Raw genomic sequence first — 16,609 nt, 5'->3', positions numbered from 1 at the left:
AAAACCTTTCTCTAGAAACCAGTGAGTCACATTCATTCAGAAACCTTTCTTAGGGCTGAAGAGCTTAGCACTTAAGAGCACTTACTGCTCTTGCAGAAGAATGGAATTTGGTCATGTCAACCAGCTCATAACCCCTGTGACGTCAGCATCAAGGTGTCTGTTACACTCTTCTAGCCTTCTCAGGCGCCCACATGCAGGTGTACGTCCCCACTCATAGGGGCACACATGCACATATTTAAAAATAGATCAAATCTTTACGTTTCTATTCCAAGCACAGAATCTGTTCAACCTTTTTTTCAGTATTAAGAAATCATGGCAGGTACAGAGATGTGGCTCAGTGGCTCAGTGGCCCAGTAACCCAGTGGCCCAGTGACCCAATGACCCAGTGGCCCAGTAGCTCAGTAGCCCAGTGGCCCAGTGACCCAGTAGCCCAGTGGCTTAGTGGCTCAGTTGCTCAGTGGCTCAGTGGCTCAGTGGCTCAGTGGCCCAGTGGCAGAATGCTTGCCTCACACACACAAAGGCTCTACACTTACTCTCAACATTGCAAGTGAATTTAATACAAAAATAAAATAAGAAAGTATGGCAGTGATGTGAGACCCAGTCATCGGGATAAAATTGAAGGATAAAAATCAAAGTAAAAGATCCAGAGACACTCATGAGAGGGAGAGCTGTAACCTGCACAGAATAGTTCAGGCTCATGTACCCTACACTGTTACCTCAACCAAATGTTATCCAGATGTCTCCTCTGCTCTCTTACCCAAATACTGGCAGTGTATCTTGCCTTTAATATACTAATTACTGTAGGCATGAAACAGAAAAATGGGCAAGTACATTAAACTTTCTTTCAAGGGACTTATAGTTCCAGAAAAAAAGAACATCAATATCAGGAGAATAGAGGCACCTCAGGAATTTAATATAGGGAATTGGTCACTTGGGTGATGAGAAGCCAATCGGGGACCAGAGATGCAATCAGAGGTTGTCAGCAATGAGACACTAGAACTGTCTGTACCACTAGAGGACAGGCAGGCGGAAGTGACACTACAGAGTCAGTAGAAAGGCAGCACTGGCTAGAGGGGGATGAACTAATGCAGGGCTTCCGAGATGAAAGCAACCTCTGCACTGCAGCCACAGAAGAGGGTCAACTGCAGCTACCAGAAAAAGCCCAGAGAAGGGGTAAAATGCTCTGGCTTCTTCCTCGTGTTGACTTCCAACCTTATGACTCTTGTTAACCTAATCCACCTAGAAAACAGAAAGCAAAGGACTCTGGGAACCGTCATTCCTTGCACTGTATAGACACATGTGGGTGCAAGGGATAGGTCCACCGGTAAATGTGTAATTGGCAGAGGCATTTTCCTAGAAAGACGGGTGAGTGCTACAGGGACAAAAGAGATGGAGGTAGATCACTGGGAACCGAGAGGACCGGAGAGCTCTCGAAGAAGGTTCGCAGACAGGACCTGGTGGAGTGTATGTGTTGGATGGCCAATGTTACCTACCAGTTGTTTGTGAAAACGTGAGAGAGAAGGGACTGTCACTTAGTGCCCTCGAGTCCCAGTGATACAGGTATTTGTGCCAATGACCCTGTAAGGAAGGGAGTGTGTTGTTGCTGTTGTTTCTGTAGTCTAGTTTCAGGTGTAGAACCAAGCGCTTCTGAGCTACAGCTTTGTTCTGAATCTTCCCAGCAACCAAGGGACAATAATCTAAGGGGTGTTTGTTTGTTTTTGAGATAGAAAGTAAGAAAGGCTATTTCAGTGTTTAAAAAAATCAAAGTAATATGTTAATATCAGTTCCTGGCATTTGTATACTATTAAGTAATTCAAAGAAACTCACTCATGATTCCCGAAGTGTGTCACCACAAAATCCACCAGTCTGCTGGAGACGTTAACTGTCACGGTTATGGCTGGCGCGATCTCGCCCTCTGGCGATGGAAGAAGGTGATGTTCCGACCTCACAATCGGGTACCTAGACAGCACCATAATCCTGCAGGAGAATGAGAAAAAGCAGAGCAGTCTGGTTCTCAGACAGTCATGCAGACGAGACCAAGGACGTGCATTAAAAAGTCATGTCACATGACAAGTATTCACCGAGGGCCACTCAGAGCAGGAGTGTGGTGAAGACTTTAATGGAAGTCTGATTGCTGGTTCATTCAGCCTGTCTTACTGTATTAATCACAGTACCAGGTGCATTGTAGCAAATGCCGTAGAGACAAGAAAATGGCAGCATCAATAAAATGAAAAGCCCACCTGGCTTGTGTTGTTTCTGTAACAATATCCCACGGCCACTACCCACTCCACTCCCCACCCCTTCTCCTCCCTCCCTCCCTCCCTCCCTCTCTCTCTCTCTCTCTCTCTCTCTCTCTCTCTCTCTCTCTCTCTCTCTGCAGCTTGTTTTCCTCCGGAATAGCAAGTATCACAGTCTCAGACTGGTTTATTTCTTTGTGAACATGTTTCTAGTTGTGCTTCAGTCTCTGAAGAGGACTGGTTCCAAGATGCTCACAGAAACACACATGTTCAGATGATTGTCCTATGGAAAATCATGTCACATTTACATACAATCTATACCTGTCTTCCTGAGTGTGTTAACTCATCTCTAGGCTACCTTATAAGTTTATACTTGAATTCAATATAGTACATAATGAGTGGTGAATTCAAGTCTTACCTTTTTTTGAAACTTTCTACTTTTTAAAGACTTTTACTTATTTATTGGGGTGGGGGTGCGCCCGTCTGTGCTCTCAGAGGCAAAAAGAGGAAGTCAGATCCCTCAGAACTGAAGTTCCAGTATTTGCAGAGATGCCCAGTTTGCTATGTGTGGTGGGATTTTAACTCTGGTCCTCATGATTGTGTAGCAAGTGCCCATAGGTGTTAAGCCATCTCTCCAGCCCCACTCTTTGGAATGCTCTAAACTTTTTTTTCAAATATGTTCAGTTTCAAATTGTTTAAATCCAGGAGTAAAGAAGCTGATATGGAAGGCCAATTGTGTTCCTGTCTTTTACACTACACTATAGCTTACCTGAAAATATCAGACAGGTCCAGCATTATGACCCCCACCCCAATCTTGAAGGGCTGATCTATATGAAGAAACAGTAATGTCCCGCCCTCAGGAACCACTGTGAAAATTCATGGCTATGCATAGTGTTAACAGTTCCCTGCATCCCTGTCACTGAGTCACTGAGACACTGTCACAGGACAGTGTCAACATCCCAGCCCAAGTCACAGATGTTTATTCTCCATGTCTCTGCTTGGCATCAGTCCCCAAGTTCCACTCACCCCCAGGTGTGATCCCTGGTGCTTGGTCCAAAGTCTGTATAGAAACCCAGCTTCTCCCCCAGCCACATGGTCAAGTCATTGTTCCCCATATAGGGCTTAGAAGCATCACTCTCCAAAATAGTAATAAAATCTGCACCTGTTTGAGGGAAAGGGGACCAAAAAGCAGCCAGTAAGAAAACAACACTATAAAAGGCAATTAGCATAAACGTTATGGGTTTTGTTATTGTTATGTTTTATTGAGGCAAGGGCTCATTTGGTAGTTAGGGCTGGCCTTGAACTTGTGATTTTCCTACTTCTACCTCCCAAGTGCTCAGACTACAGATGCATACCACCATGCCCAGCAAAATGTTATTCTTGACCCTTGCCTTTACTCATAAACCCCAAAACAAATCATTCTTATGTTTCACAAGAATATGGTTCAAATCTGTGCTGGGTGCTTAGAATTTAATTAAGGTGTAGGACATTTTAAGGAAGGAGAAAAGTGTGACTTTTCTACACTTTTTACTATTTCATGGTTTTTGATTTGCTTTTTGTTTTCTTTTCCTTTGTTTGTTGTTGAGACAGAGTTTCTCTGTGTATCCCTGGCTGTCCTGGAACTTGCTCTGTAGACTGAGCTGGCTTAGAACTCAGAGATCTGCCTACCCCTGCCTCTGAGTACTGAGATTAAAGGCTGGTGTCACCACTGCCCCACTAGTTTTAAAATAGTCTTGACACTTTCCCCAGAAGTTTAAATAATCTTTGTGCCATTTACAAATTCACAACGTATGTTCAGAAACCATAAAATGGTGTACATTTGGCTTTTTATGTTTTTAAGATAGGGTGTCATGTATTATCCCAAGCTGGCCTCTTAATGTAGCTAAGGATGACCTTGAACCTCTGTCATATCTCCACCTCCAGAGTGCTGGAGTTTACAGGTACACATCACCATGCCTACTTCACTCAGCGGTGGGGACTGAACCCAGGGCTCTGCGTACAGTAGGCAAGCACTCTACCCGTATCTCCAACCCCACAAAGACATTTTAGTTCAAGGCTAAAAGATCCACGGTATTGGTATAAACATGAGTTTAGCAGCTTTTCTTAGACTCTGGACTGATGTGTCTGTGAGCCTTCTAATAAGGACAAAAGCACTGTGCTCAAAACGACCCGGAAATATGTCTCAGGAGGTGTGCTTCCTTAACACACCTTAGTTGTGTGTGTTCACACACACCTAACAGAACAAACAGAACCCTTAGTCCTTTACGATCCCGATGCACGCACTATGAAGTGTTCAGACCCACATCCCCACACGCCTTGGGATGCTTCATAAAAGAAAACTCCCCAAGGGCACAGAGACAAGACTAGCCCTAAGGTTTTATGAAAACATTTTTTTCTTTTTTTTTTTTAATGTGCATTAGTGTTTTGCCTGCACGTATCTCTGTGTGAGGATGTCAGATTCTCTGTAACTGGCGTTACAAACAGGTATAAGTGGCCACGTGAGTGTTGGGAATTGAATCTGGGTCCTCTAGAACAGTCAGTGCTCCTAACCACTGAGACATCCTCTCTCTAGACCCTGAAAACAATTTTCACCGTACATTCAACTCTTTCTGCTTTTTTAGGTTCTCGGTCCCCAGCAGTAGATCCCCAGATGGCAAGGGCAGGAACATCTCTAACAACAAAGGCATGAGATGAATCTTGAAAAGCCAGTAGGCTAGGCTTTTCAAGGTCAGTGGACCGATTGCTCCAAAGGACAGCTGTGGTGCAGGATTATAGACCTGACCAACTGAAGCCTCGTTAGGAAGTTAGCGCACACACAGCAATCCTATGGATAGAATAAAGGGAACAGTGGTTTCTCAGAATCTACAGCCAGTTTCAGCAGGACTCACCCGTCTGCTTGAGGAGCTGAGCAGACCTCTCTAGACTGGACCATCCTTCATTATCATACCCAAACCTAAAAGGCCAGATGGCAGCCGAGACCACTTCCGCTGGTGCCTGGGGAATTGAGGTGACAATTCTGTGTAACTGTGATCAATGGAAGTTTGGGGTCCCAGCCTTCTCCGCCTCTCTCCTATTAAAATTCACATCCCAGCAAAGAAAACCCCATAGGCATTTTGCCCAGATTTAATTCATAAAATATAAGGAGCTTACCTTATGATCCTCACAAGCAAATTTGTGATCTTGTAGCTCAAACTTGGCTGCTCAGAGAAATGTTTGGAAAGTGTTTCTAATAATCATTGTTAAAGTAGCTCTGTATGTGTGTGTGTGTGTGTGTGTGTGTGTGTGTGTGTGTGTGTGTGTATGCGTGTGTGTGTGATATGACATATGTGTGTGTTGATGCATAGGATACTACTTATCCCCTATAAATTAGTCCCACCACAGAAAAATCATAAGCAAATGAGGTTATGTACATGTAACAGAACCCTATGCAGCCTTAACAGATGAAGTTGGGAATGAATCTCATAAAGATGGTTTTAAGTTTTAAAAAAAGCAAGTGTTCAAGTAAAACAATAAAAGTAACAATTCAGGCAGTGGTGGTGCACCCCTTTAATCCCAGCACTTGGGAGTCAGAGGCAGGCAAACTCTGAGTTCCAGGCTAACCCCAGTCTATAGTGGAAGCTCCTGGACAGCCGAGGCTACATTAAAAAACAAAAACCCTGTCTCGAAAACTCAAAAAAAAAAAAAAAAAAAAAAAAAAAAAAAGTAAGCTGCAAGCAATTTAGCTGGAATTAAAAACATAGGCACAACCATATTGTTTGGGGTTTTATAATATGCAATGACACTGTAAAAAATGCATGAGAATTGATTTTTTTAAATGCCTAGGGATAGAGAAAGGGCTTGATGGTTTAAAATGTGTATTGGTGTTGCTGAGGATCTAAGGTCAGACCCCAGAACCCATGTTCTTTGATTCACAACTTCGTGGAACTTCAGGTCCAGGTGAATCCAATGCCTGTGGTCTGTAATGGCCCTTGTACTCAATCGCACATATTCAGACACAGGCAGGTACATGCACAATCATGTAATTAAGAATAAGATAAATCTGAGGCATGAGAGATCACTCAGTGGTTAAGAGCACTGACTGCTCCTCCAAAGGTCCTGAGTTTAATTTCCAGCAACCACATGGTGGCTCACAACCTTCTATAATGAGATCTGATGCCCTCTTCTGGTGTGTCTGAAGACAGCAACTATGTACTCAAATAAATAAATTAAATTAAATCTTTTTTAAAAAGAGAGAATAAGATAAATCTCAAATAAGCAAGCAAATAAGGAAAAACCACCTCCCTCAAGGATGTGACTTAAATGCCAATTTCCTCCAAAGCTCATTTGCTTAAACTAGTGTCTGGGGAGGTCGGAGTGCTGATTTGAGAAGTTGTGGAACATTTTGGATATGTAGCCACACTGGCAGGTGAAGGACTGTAAGGGCACGGATTATGAGGTTATGTTCCTGATGTGTCCAGATGTCACAGGTCACCAAGCAAGCTCCCACCACCACAGAGAGTCCCAACCAATGCTTCCCCTCCCCTGAAACTGTGAGCTGGGATAAATCCTTCTTTTAGCCTGTTCCAACAAGTGTTTTGTCCCAGCAATGACAAGAGCCTTCAATTCCAGCACTTGGCAGAGGCAGAAGGATTTCTTTAAGTTACAGAGTAGCCAAGGCTACCCAGAGACACTGTCTTAAATGTGTTTGTATGCATGTGTGTGTGTCTGTGTATCTTTGTGTGTGCATGTATATATGTGCATGCATGTGTTTAAGTGTGTGTATGCACATGTGTTTATGCATGTGTGTATGCATGTGAGTGAAAGTATTTCCTTGAGTGTATGTGTGTATGCATATTTGTATGATATTTGTGTGCATGTGAGTGCAGCATGCATGCCTGCGTGTGTGTATATGTGTATATGTATATATGTGTGAGAGTGGAAGTATATTCATGAGAGTATGTGTGTATGTGTGTGCTTGTTTGTGTGATATTTATGTACATGTGTGAGCATGTATGCATGTGAGCACACACGTGTGTGTGTGAGTGTGTGTGCATGTGAATGTGCGTGTGTTCTAAATCCCTACACTTCTCTGTACTACTCTACTCAGAAAACCTCTTTCTTGGACCACCAAAAGGCCTCCTACATTTTTTTTCTTTGACTTTAGCAGCCATGTTTCAAATCTCTTCTTTATCCTTCACAGGTGTCTCCCTGTGGTGAGTGAACCCTGTGTGATGAGGCCCTCCTCAGCCTCTGCACCTGCATCAGCCTCCACTCCATATCACATCAGTCTCTCAGATGCATGTCAAACACTCTAAGCTGGCTGTCCCTCAATCCTTCATACAAATTTCCTCCCTGCATCACAGCTGAATTCCATCAAGTCTCATCTCAAATGTCAGAGGAACCTTCCCTAACCACCCAGACACTAACTTTACATTCTACAGTCTCGCTTCCTAAGAGGCTGCCAGGTCTACGGCCAGAGATTTTTTTTTCTCATGAATACCATCTTTATCCACTAGAATTCGAAGTGAGGGATAGCGGAGACCTTGTCCAGCCTCTCCGGTCTCTGTACCTCTGGCACTGGGCATAAGAGGCAGTATGGAGAGGACATTGTAACAGTGATAACTGACATGGGAAGGGTATCCAAAAGTGCCTTATTGATGCTTTATTACTAGTTACTTACTAAGAAAAGGTAAGTAGGTGAGGCCTGGGTTGGGTCCTGAGCAGGACTCTGGGGTGAGGAGTAGGAGGGGGAGGGGAGGAGAGCCAGAGAAGCATGAAAGCGGTCTCCTTCCTTATGATACCTTTTTTACTGAATATGAATCCATTTTTTCCTGGTAGTACAGATTACTAAGTTTCAGCAATAACTCTCAAATTCTATTTTACCTCAAACTGCAACTCGGGCTGCACTGTGAAATACAATTATCTCTTTACCAGAACGGATGGAAAGCATAGCCTCGCGATGACTTCTTGCTTCTGTCTCTAGGGGCAAGCATCTAAATGTCTAAAGTTACAAAAAGCGAAGGACAATAAAATGTTCACACCATGCCAACATACAAGATATGCATCACTTACAAAACCAAGATTTCTTTCCTGGGACTTTTCTTGAATAGAAGATGCTCATAGTCACATCTTCAGCACTCTATCAAATACAAATTCCTTTCTCCTTTTTCAATTTCTATTAATTAAGCCATGAATGGAAAACCAAGTGCACATGAAAAGCATGAGCAAGCTGCTTAGTCATTCCATCTTATGAGCAGCCGAAGAGTAAAGGCAATGGGACCCAGGGTCTTAAGGTCACTGCACCCAGGTCTACCACTGAGTCACAATAGTGACATAGAAATAGCAACAGAAGGGGCTAGAGCGATGGCTCAGTGGTTAAGAGCACTGACTGCTCTTCCAGAGGTCCTGAGTTCAATTCCCAGCAACCACATGGTGGCTCACAACCATCTGTAATGGGATCTGATGCCCTCTTCTGGTGTGTCTGAAGACAGCGACAGTGTACTCACATACATAAAATAAATAATTAAAAAAAATAGCAACAGAAACAAACAGCGAACTGAAGGCATTTTCTGGCTATATATCTGACACAAAATTAGTATCTATACTACACAAAGAACTCAGAACTACTTAAACAGCCAAACCAAAATTGCCCCAGCAATTAGTGAGTTAATGAAGCAAACTAATTCTTCTCTTCACATGAATAAATGTAAGTGACCAATAAGTGTAAGGAAAAACTTTAAACATCCCTAGCCTTCAGGAAAATTCAAATTAATGAATGCTATATTGTGAGGATGACTGCTGTCCAGAAAACGCACAAGAACACAGATGGAGAACGAGAAGACTCTAGAACATCAAGTAGCACAGCCAACTAGGACGTCAGTGTAGAGGTCAGACACTGGGACCACCAGGCTGCGGTGATGGCTCAGCAGCTAAGAATATTAACCGTTCTTACAGAGAACCTGGGTTTGATTCCCAATGCCCACGTGTCGGCTCACAACCTCCCATTCTAGGAGATCTGAATCCCTCTTTTGACCTCTTCTGACCTATGTAGGCACCAGGTACCCACATGCTGTACAGAGATACTTACAGGCATAGCACATACACAAAACAAAAGTAAATACATCTACAACAACAACTAAACCACAAGCACCATAGAGTCAGCTTATACAGCTTTTGGCTGTCTACCTAATGGGATCTAAGTTGGCACAGCACAGATGTTTGAACATCCACATTTACTGCTATAGTATTCACAATAGCCAACACTTGGAACCAACCAAGAGTCCCACCAGTAAATTAATGAGTAAAGACAACGTTGCACAAACACACAATAGAGTTTTGCTGAGCCAAAAAGAAGAGTGAAATCGTGCCATTTGCACGCAAACAGACACAACTAGAGGCCATCGTGTTAAGTGAAATAAGCTGGATTCAGAAAAATAAATGTTGCAGGACAATATGTTTTGTGCACTGTGTAAAGTTTACCCTGATGCTATTCAGCTGCTGATTTCTCTGCCTTTATATCTTGTTCCAATCTGGACACAGCATTGTAATGCTTAAATGTTCCTGCCTCACGTTTGTGCAAACAGTTCTTACCATTTATTATCTGCCTTGTCAATAAATGCTGGTCACCCAATGGCTGAGTCAAATAGAGAATAAGGTGGGACATCTGCCAACCACAGAAAAGAGAGAGGAGAGAAGGAAAGAGGGAGAGAGAGGGGGAGAGGGGGAGAGAGAGGGAAAGAGGGGGAGAGGGGGAAAGAGGGGAAGAGGGAGGGGAGAGAGGGTGATACAGGTCAGCTGGCAGGATGGAAGACTTGGAGCCATAAAGAAGGGCTCCAAAGAACCAGACCAATACTAACTAATACACAAGCATCGTGGGATGGGGCTGGGAGGTAACCAGATTAGAAAGTAATGGTAGATCATTAATTTGCTCAGCTATTGAGGTGCAGTTTTAAATAAATGTTCGTTTACCTGTGTAGTTATTGGGGACAAACATAAAGTGAAGAAATACAGTCACCGGATTAATTTATCGTTTACATTTATATTAATAATGATTCATTTACAAAACACCACCTGTTTTCTCTCGTATTTATAATTGAAATAGATATATACTGTAAAGTAGGAGAACTGTGGGGAGAAAAAGTTATCCAAAGATAAGATAGGTGGACAAAAAATAAGTAATGGGAGTGAATATGCATAATATGTGCATGTGCATGCAAATTTCATCATGAAACATAGTGCTTTATATGCTAAGTAAAAATATTTAACAGAAAGGGAAAAGAAAGAGAGAAAGGAGGCCAAGTGTCAAAACACTGTCAAATAAAAGTTTAAAATTACAAGTAAATCAGATAGATAGATAGATAGATAGATAGATAGATAGATAGATGGATAGATAGATAGATAGATAGGAAATAAAACTTCATTTCAAAAATGTTAATTACTTACCTCTTGGCCTAATCTTCTCTCATAGTTTCTGTGCCGTAGTCCTAATCCCAATAACCCCACACCAACAAGCAGCCACAAAACTAAACAACAAAAAAGAAAGAATTGTTAAAAAGAAACTAAAAATTTTAAATAACTTTTTTCAAAATTATATCTATTGACCAAGGAGTCTGTGCAGGACATATATACATAACTCACACTTTAAACCCAGGCCTTTAAAGACTATTCCCTGAGACATTCCAAAAGCAATAACATAAAGTAAAAATAAACTATAGAATGTACAAGAAAAAATATTTTGTGGGCACTAAATGGCAGGAAAAGATGTCCTTATAAACCAGGCACACAAAGGCCTTAGATGTCAAAAAAATTAAGAATTAGAATATAAGGTAAGTATGCCTAGTGTGTTTAAAAAGAAGAGGGCATGCCAAAGAATGGCTGGGTATCTAAGTCTAAAGACAAAATAACCATGGAAGTTCGTAAAGAAATAAAGCAGACTTTCATAGATAAAAATGTAGGGGAGATAGACTTAGGAAAGAGCGTTGGACCCAAGTTTCATCCACAGCTCGTGGCAGCTCCAACTGCCTATCACTCTCTTTCCAGAGGATCTGACAGCCTTTTCTGGCCTCCATGGGCACCAGGCATGCATAAGGTACACAGACATACATGTTAGTGAACACACACACACACACACAGACACACACACACTAAAATAAATTTCAAAAATGGAAATAAAAATATGTAACTTAATGAATGAGAAAAGGTAAACGGGCAAGATTTAGACCACATTGGACAAAGCTGACTGGAGAATTAAGACAAAAGGCAGCCCAGAGGTCAGGGTCAGCAAGATGGCGCATTAGATAAAGGCTAAGCTGCCAAGACTGGAGACCTGAGTTCCATCCCCAAGACCCACATGGTGGAAAAAGAACAGACTTTCTTAAGTTGTCCTCTGTCATCTCTACACATGTCCCACCCCCTTGTTGAGTAGATAAGTAAATATGTATTCTCTGAGGGTTTTTTTTTTTTTTTTTTTTTTTTTTTTTTTTTTTTTTTTTTGATTAAACAGAGGCAGAAAAAAACAGAAGCACTTAAAAACACAAAGACCAGAAGAAGGCTCAGTCTAACCAGTTAGCATTAAAAAAGACGGAGGAAAGGGAACAAGAAAAATAATTGATAAGCATGGAAGAGCCCACGGACTCCCAAGCAGGGTGTAGACAACTCCATCTCCACACGTGACATTTGAAGCAGTGGACACGAAACACACTGAGAAAAATCTCATTTTAAATATGATGAGACATGTATGACAGGTTTTACCTAATGGTGCAAGTACTCATGACACACCATTTAGAGATATTTCAAGGGTCTTTATAGCTTCAACTGTGGCCTATCTCTTTTACAATAAGATTTTGTGTCCTTTGGTAAAGCTTCAAACTTTTAAAGGTAGAAACCACTATTCACGTGTGCCACAACATTATGGTCCATTCCTCAAGACCCACTTCCTACAGCTCCGTCACACCTCCCAAAGATTCCTCAACCTTCCAAAACTGTGACACTAGGGGGCTGGGGCGGGGCTGGAGAGATGACTCCTCGGTTAAGAGCACTGACTGCTCTTCCAGAGGTCCTGAGTTCAAATCCCAGCAACTACATGGTGGCTCACAACCATCTGCAATGGGATCAGTTGCCCTCCTCTGATATCAGAAGACAACTACAGTGTACTCATAAAATAAATTTTAAAATTTTTTAAAAAAGGAAATGAAATAAAACCACACAGTCTATTTAGGGTTGAAATTCCACAGAATTTGGGGATTTGCTTAAATGCATTTTAATGAACCAGGAGAAAGGCAAGAAGACAACAGCAGAAAAATATGGCTTCATGATCCTCTTAAGTCCCATGCTAGAGAATATCTAGAACATGAGCTAGGCGTGGTGGTACACACCTTTAGTCCCAGCACTGGGGAGACAAAAGTAGAGGGAGCTCTGTGAGGTCATGGCCAGCCTGGGCTACATAGCAAGTTTCAGCACAGCCAAGGCTATATAAAGAGAACCTGTATAGCAAAAGAAGAAAAGGGGATGGGGAAGCTGGGAGGAAGGAAGGAAGGGAGGGAGGGAGGGAGGGAGGGAGGGAGGGAGGGAGAAAGGGAGGGAGGGAGAAAAGAGGGAGAAAGGGAGGGAGGGAGAAAAGAGGGAGGGAAGGAGAGAAAGAGAAAAAGAGGGAGGGAAGGAGAGAAAGAGAAAAAGAGGGAGGGGGAGGGAGGGAGGGAAGAAGGGAAAAAAATGTATACACCAAACTTTCGTAAAAGTGAGTAAAATTATACTTACCAAGTGTCATGTATTTTTCACTGCTTCTCAAGAGCATTTTAGAACTGTTTTTTGTTTGAAGGAGAAAGTTGAGGTTTTTCTTAGGTCCAAACAGCATGCTCAATCCAATAATTACCATTATGGTTCCTGTTAAAAGAGACAGAGAGAGAGAGAGAGAGAGAGAGAGAGAGAGAGAGAGAGAGAGAGAGAGAGAGAAGGATGGGTATAGCTCAGTGGCAAGTGTCTCCTTAGCATGCATTAGTCCCTAGGTTTAGTGCCCAGTATCATAAAAATTAATTCTTTAAAAACCGGGAGATTGGACTGAAAAGACCCAGTGGCTAAGAGCACTCGATGCTTTTTCAGAGTGTAACATGGAGAAATGCAGCTGCTACACAGCTGTAACACATGCCCACTGGTCTATAGTGGCAGGGATGCTACAGGAGTAACCAACCACTCCTCTCTCTTTTTTTAAATTTAGACCCACTCACAAACATGAAGCCTATATCTGACACTGAGGCCAAGAATGTGAAACTAGACAAGTCATGGGCCCTAGAGCAAAACCTACTTCTATTACTCTGCTAAGAGGTCACGGCAATAAAACAATTTCTAGTGACATACTGCTCTATCCGTATATAGAGCTGTGCCTCACTCAAACCTCATTATAGAAGCTTCTTCTCGTAGAAGATGCTAATTAATGGAGACCCACACCGGACAACGTACAGAGAATCAGAGACTTCATAGTGCTCAGGAGCTATGCAGAAGAGGGGATGGAAATATTGTGACAGCCCTTCTCAGATCCCATAGAACTGATTGAGAGATGGTGACAGCAGGTAAGACCTGCACAGGTTCAAACCAGGTGAAGTACCAGCACACACAGGGAAGTGGGCACCAAGTCCCACCACTAACCAGGAAGCCATTTGCCACGGGGAGAGGGTAAATCAGCTTTTCCCAATGGAGTGACAGTGGGTATGGCAACCACACACCAAGGCAGGCTGCATGCTTGGGAGTAGCTGGCTGACAGAAATCAGACTCCTGGTCTTTTTGAGCACTTTTCGTTTGCCTTTTTCATGATTGTGTTTGTGTCCATAGAGAGAAAAATATGGAGTTCAGTGGGTGGAGAGGTGAGGGACGATCCCAGAGGACTTAGGGAAGGGGAAGAATATAGTCAACATCTATTGTATAAAATTCTCAAGAAACGAGTGGAGATATTTTGTAGAAACCTACTCAGTGTTACCAACTTTCTTTGCCCCATTAGCACACACCACTCTTGAGAAGGAGGGCTCTCGTTTGCGTGAGGCTAAAATAAAGCAGTTTCCAGTCCCATGAGCAGGGAGATCGAGCCATCAAAGTTCCTCAGTCACAGAGGTCCAAAGAAGCAAAGGCAGGCACCGCACAGCTCTTTCTTCCTCCCATCCTCCACCCTGAGCAAGCTGGAGTAAGGAAAAAAAAAGAAAAACCAGGACACCGGAGAGAGCAGAGGCCGACAGAGCAGACCCACCTGAAAGAAACCACAAGAGTTTGCAAAGCCAGGTACCTGCAGAGAAAATTCGGGAAATTGAGCATAAAGTTCCACGCCTTACCCAGAAGCTAATTCTAAGTGAGATCTACTGGGAGAAGGAGAAACCAAATTTCCTCAGCAGAGTGTTGCTCGGGTAGGTCACATGCCAACACGAATCAGACTCCATGAATTCTGATGGTGTGTGTGTGTGTGTGTGTGTGTGTGTGTGTGTGTGTGTGTGTGTGTGAGGCTGGGTGGGTTGGGAGGTGGAGAAGAATCTGTGTGGAGTGGAGACCATGGCTCTAAGTTCTTCTAAGGAAGTGAGAGCTCCGGCCAAGAATGGAATAGGAATTCTCAAAGATCCTGCTCCAAGTCTTTGCAAAGCAACCTGGCAGGTGTCTAGGTTGCTTAAAGTGACATCAGTGGCTGGAGACCTGAAGTGGAGTGTTCGTGGAAGCCACACCTCTGCCATCAGGTACTCAGGCCCTGGAAATGACCTAAGGATTTGTTTACTGTTTTACCTAGGTTTGATCCCATCCCCCATCCCAGCAGCCTTCCAGGTAGCCAGGAACACGTGCTTTTCCTCTCCGGCACCTGGCACTGTGCCAGCGGCATAGTCCGTGCACAGCAAATGACATTGTGAGAACAAATGGCCAAGTTTAAAACTGGAAGTGTGAACAAGCCAGAACCGGATCCCTGTCAGGGTAGACGCCCCCCAGCTTTCTAAGGTTCTGCTGAGAAAGGACTGGCTTTGCTTGGATATTAAAGAGGTAGGAAGTTCTAATGGCTCACATCCATAATCCCAGCGCTTTGGAAGCCAAAGAAGAAGAATTTGCATGATCAACAGAGTGAACTCCTGCCAGCCTAGGCTACAAAGTAAGGCTCTGTCACAAAAAGAAGGAAGAGAGGGAACTGTTGACAATGTTTGGTTTTCTGAATACCTGCTATAAATCAAAATTTCCATTTTTTTCAGAAAAATATCTTTTAACATATTGATTATTATAACATTTATTATATAATAATTAAATAATATAATAAATTATACTTACTATATAGTAAATATGTAATCATATATAAAATAAATATATATATAATAAATATATATATAATAAGATAAAATACTAAAATAGGAATCATAGTTAAATTAAATCAATCATTTATCACATTAATTATAATAATTAATTATAATTAAATAACATTTATTAATGTGAAATAAGCTTATGAACATTGAATTTTGGTGAGTTCATAACACTAATGTTTATACACAGGCTTTACTATGATTTAGACATTTTTTTCCTCAACTAGTTCATTTCATTTGCTTGTTTATTTGAGGCACAGGCTTGCTATGTAGCCCTAGCCAAGCTGGAACTCGGCATATAAGCTGAGCCAAATGAACTCACAGAAATCCACCTGCCTCTGCCTCCAAAACAATGGGATTAAATGCTCACAGCACTCATTTTCTCATTTTAAAGGCCAGCCGAGTCATCAGCGCTGTAGAAGTGTACTTAACTAGAGTAACATTCCAGTTTTGACATCCCTCTGGGTCTTCCTTACCCGGAGTCTGTCTCACCAAGAACATGGACTGTCCTTGTCCTTCTGTTTCTTTTCAGACATCATAGACGGCACTGAGTCCAGGCAGGTGTTAGAGACCTTGGGTCAGTTTCTTTAACAAGATCTGTTAGAGTGTACTCACCCAACAGCACATCAGATCTTTCTCTAGCGTAGACGCCTCCAGGAACAAACTTAAACGCCGTGCACCAGGCACAGAAAAATATTTGGAAAACATAAAGGCTCATGCCAGTGGCCATGGCTCCTCCAGGGTTTGTCCCTGAGTTCACAAGATGTCCAAGTACTTGAGGCCACATAGACCCTGTGAAGATGGCCAGCACGCATCCAGAAACAGCGGCTGCCCATGTGCGCAGGTAAAGGAGACCCAGGGCTGAAGCTGCTCCTGTTTGTAAGGAACAACGCAGAAGATGATATGTCAGGCAAGAGAACAGCAAAGCTCCTGGCATGCCCAGTTCATAGCAGGTGATAGCCCGAGAGGACCTGAAGGGGCCACTGGTTCGATCCCCAGCAAAGCAAGGTGCAGCAGCTTAATGCCATCTGCTCAAAGCCACAGCCTGGCACTGGCCCTCCTAAAAGTTGAACGTCCAGCAAA

General features: G+C 42.7%; 1 protein-coding gene across 2 annotated transcripts in view; it reads right to left on the bottom strand.

Annotated features, from left to right (window-relative positions):
- The window catches only part of CWH43 (cell wall biogenesis 43 C-terminal homolog), a gene marked incomplete at its 5' end in the record, with an annotated part of 49,093 nt that overhangs the window by 23,115 nt on the left and 9,369 nt on the right, over positions 1-16,609 (bottom strand). Inside the window, 6 exons of one of the 2 annotated variants that reach the window (XM_080919579.1) lie at positions 1,828-1,977; positions 3,264-3,399; positions 5,126-5,231; positions 10,659-10,738; positions 12,972-13,097; positions 16,142-16,399. In XM_080919579.1, the coding sequence (XP_080775705.1) occupies positions 1,828-1,977; positions 3,264-3,399; positions 5,126-5,231; positions 10,659-10,738; positions 12,972-13,097; positions 16,142-16,399 (856 nt within the window). The remainder of the gene's footprint in view (positions 1-1,827; positions 1,978-3,263; positions 3,400-5,125; positions 5,232-10,658; positions 10,739-12,971; positions 13,098-16,141; positions 16,400-16,609) is intronic. The other variant, XM_080919580.1, reaches the window with a different exon arrangement.

The sequence above is a fragment of the Micromys minutus genome (assembly GCF_963924665.1).
Source record: "Micromys minutus genome assembly, chromosome: 1".
In the NCBI taxonomy this organism is placed as follows: domain Eukaryota; kingdom Metazoa; phylum Chordata; class Mammalia; order Rodentia; family Muridae; genus Micromys; species Micromys minutus.
This window is presented reverse-complemented; position numbering and strand designations above follow the sequence as displayed.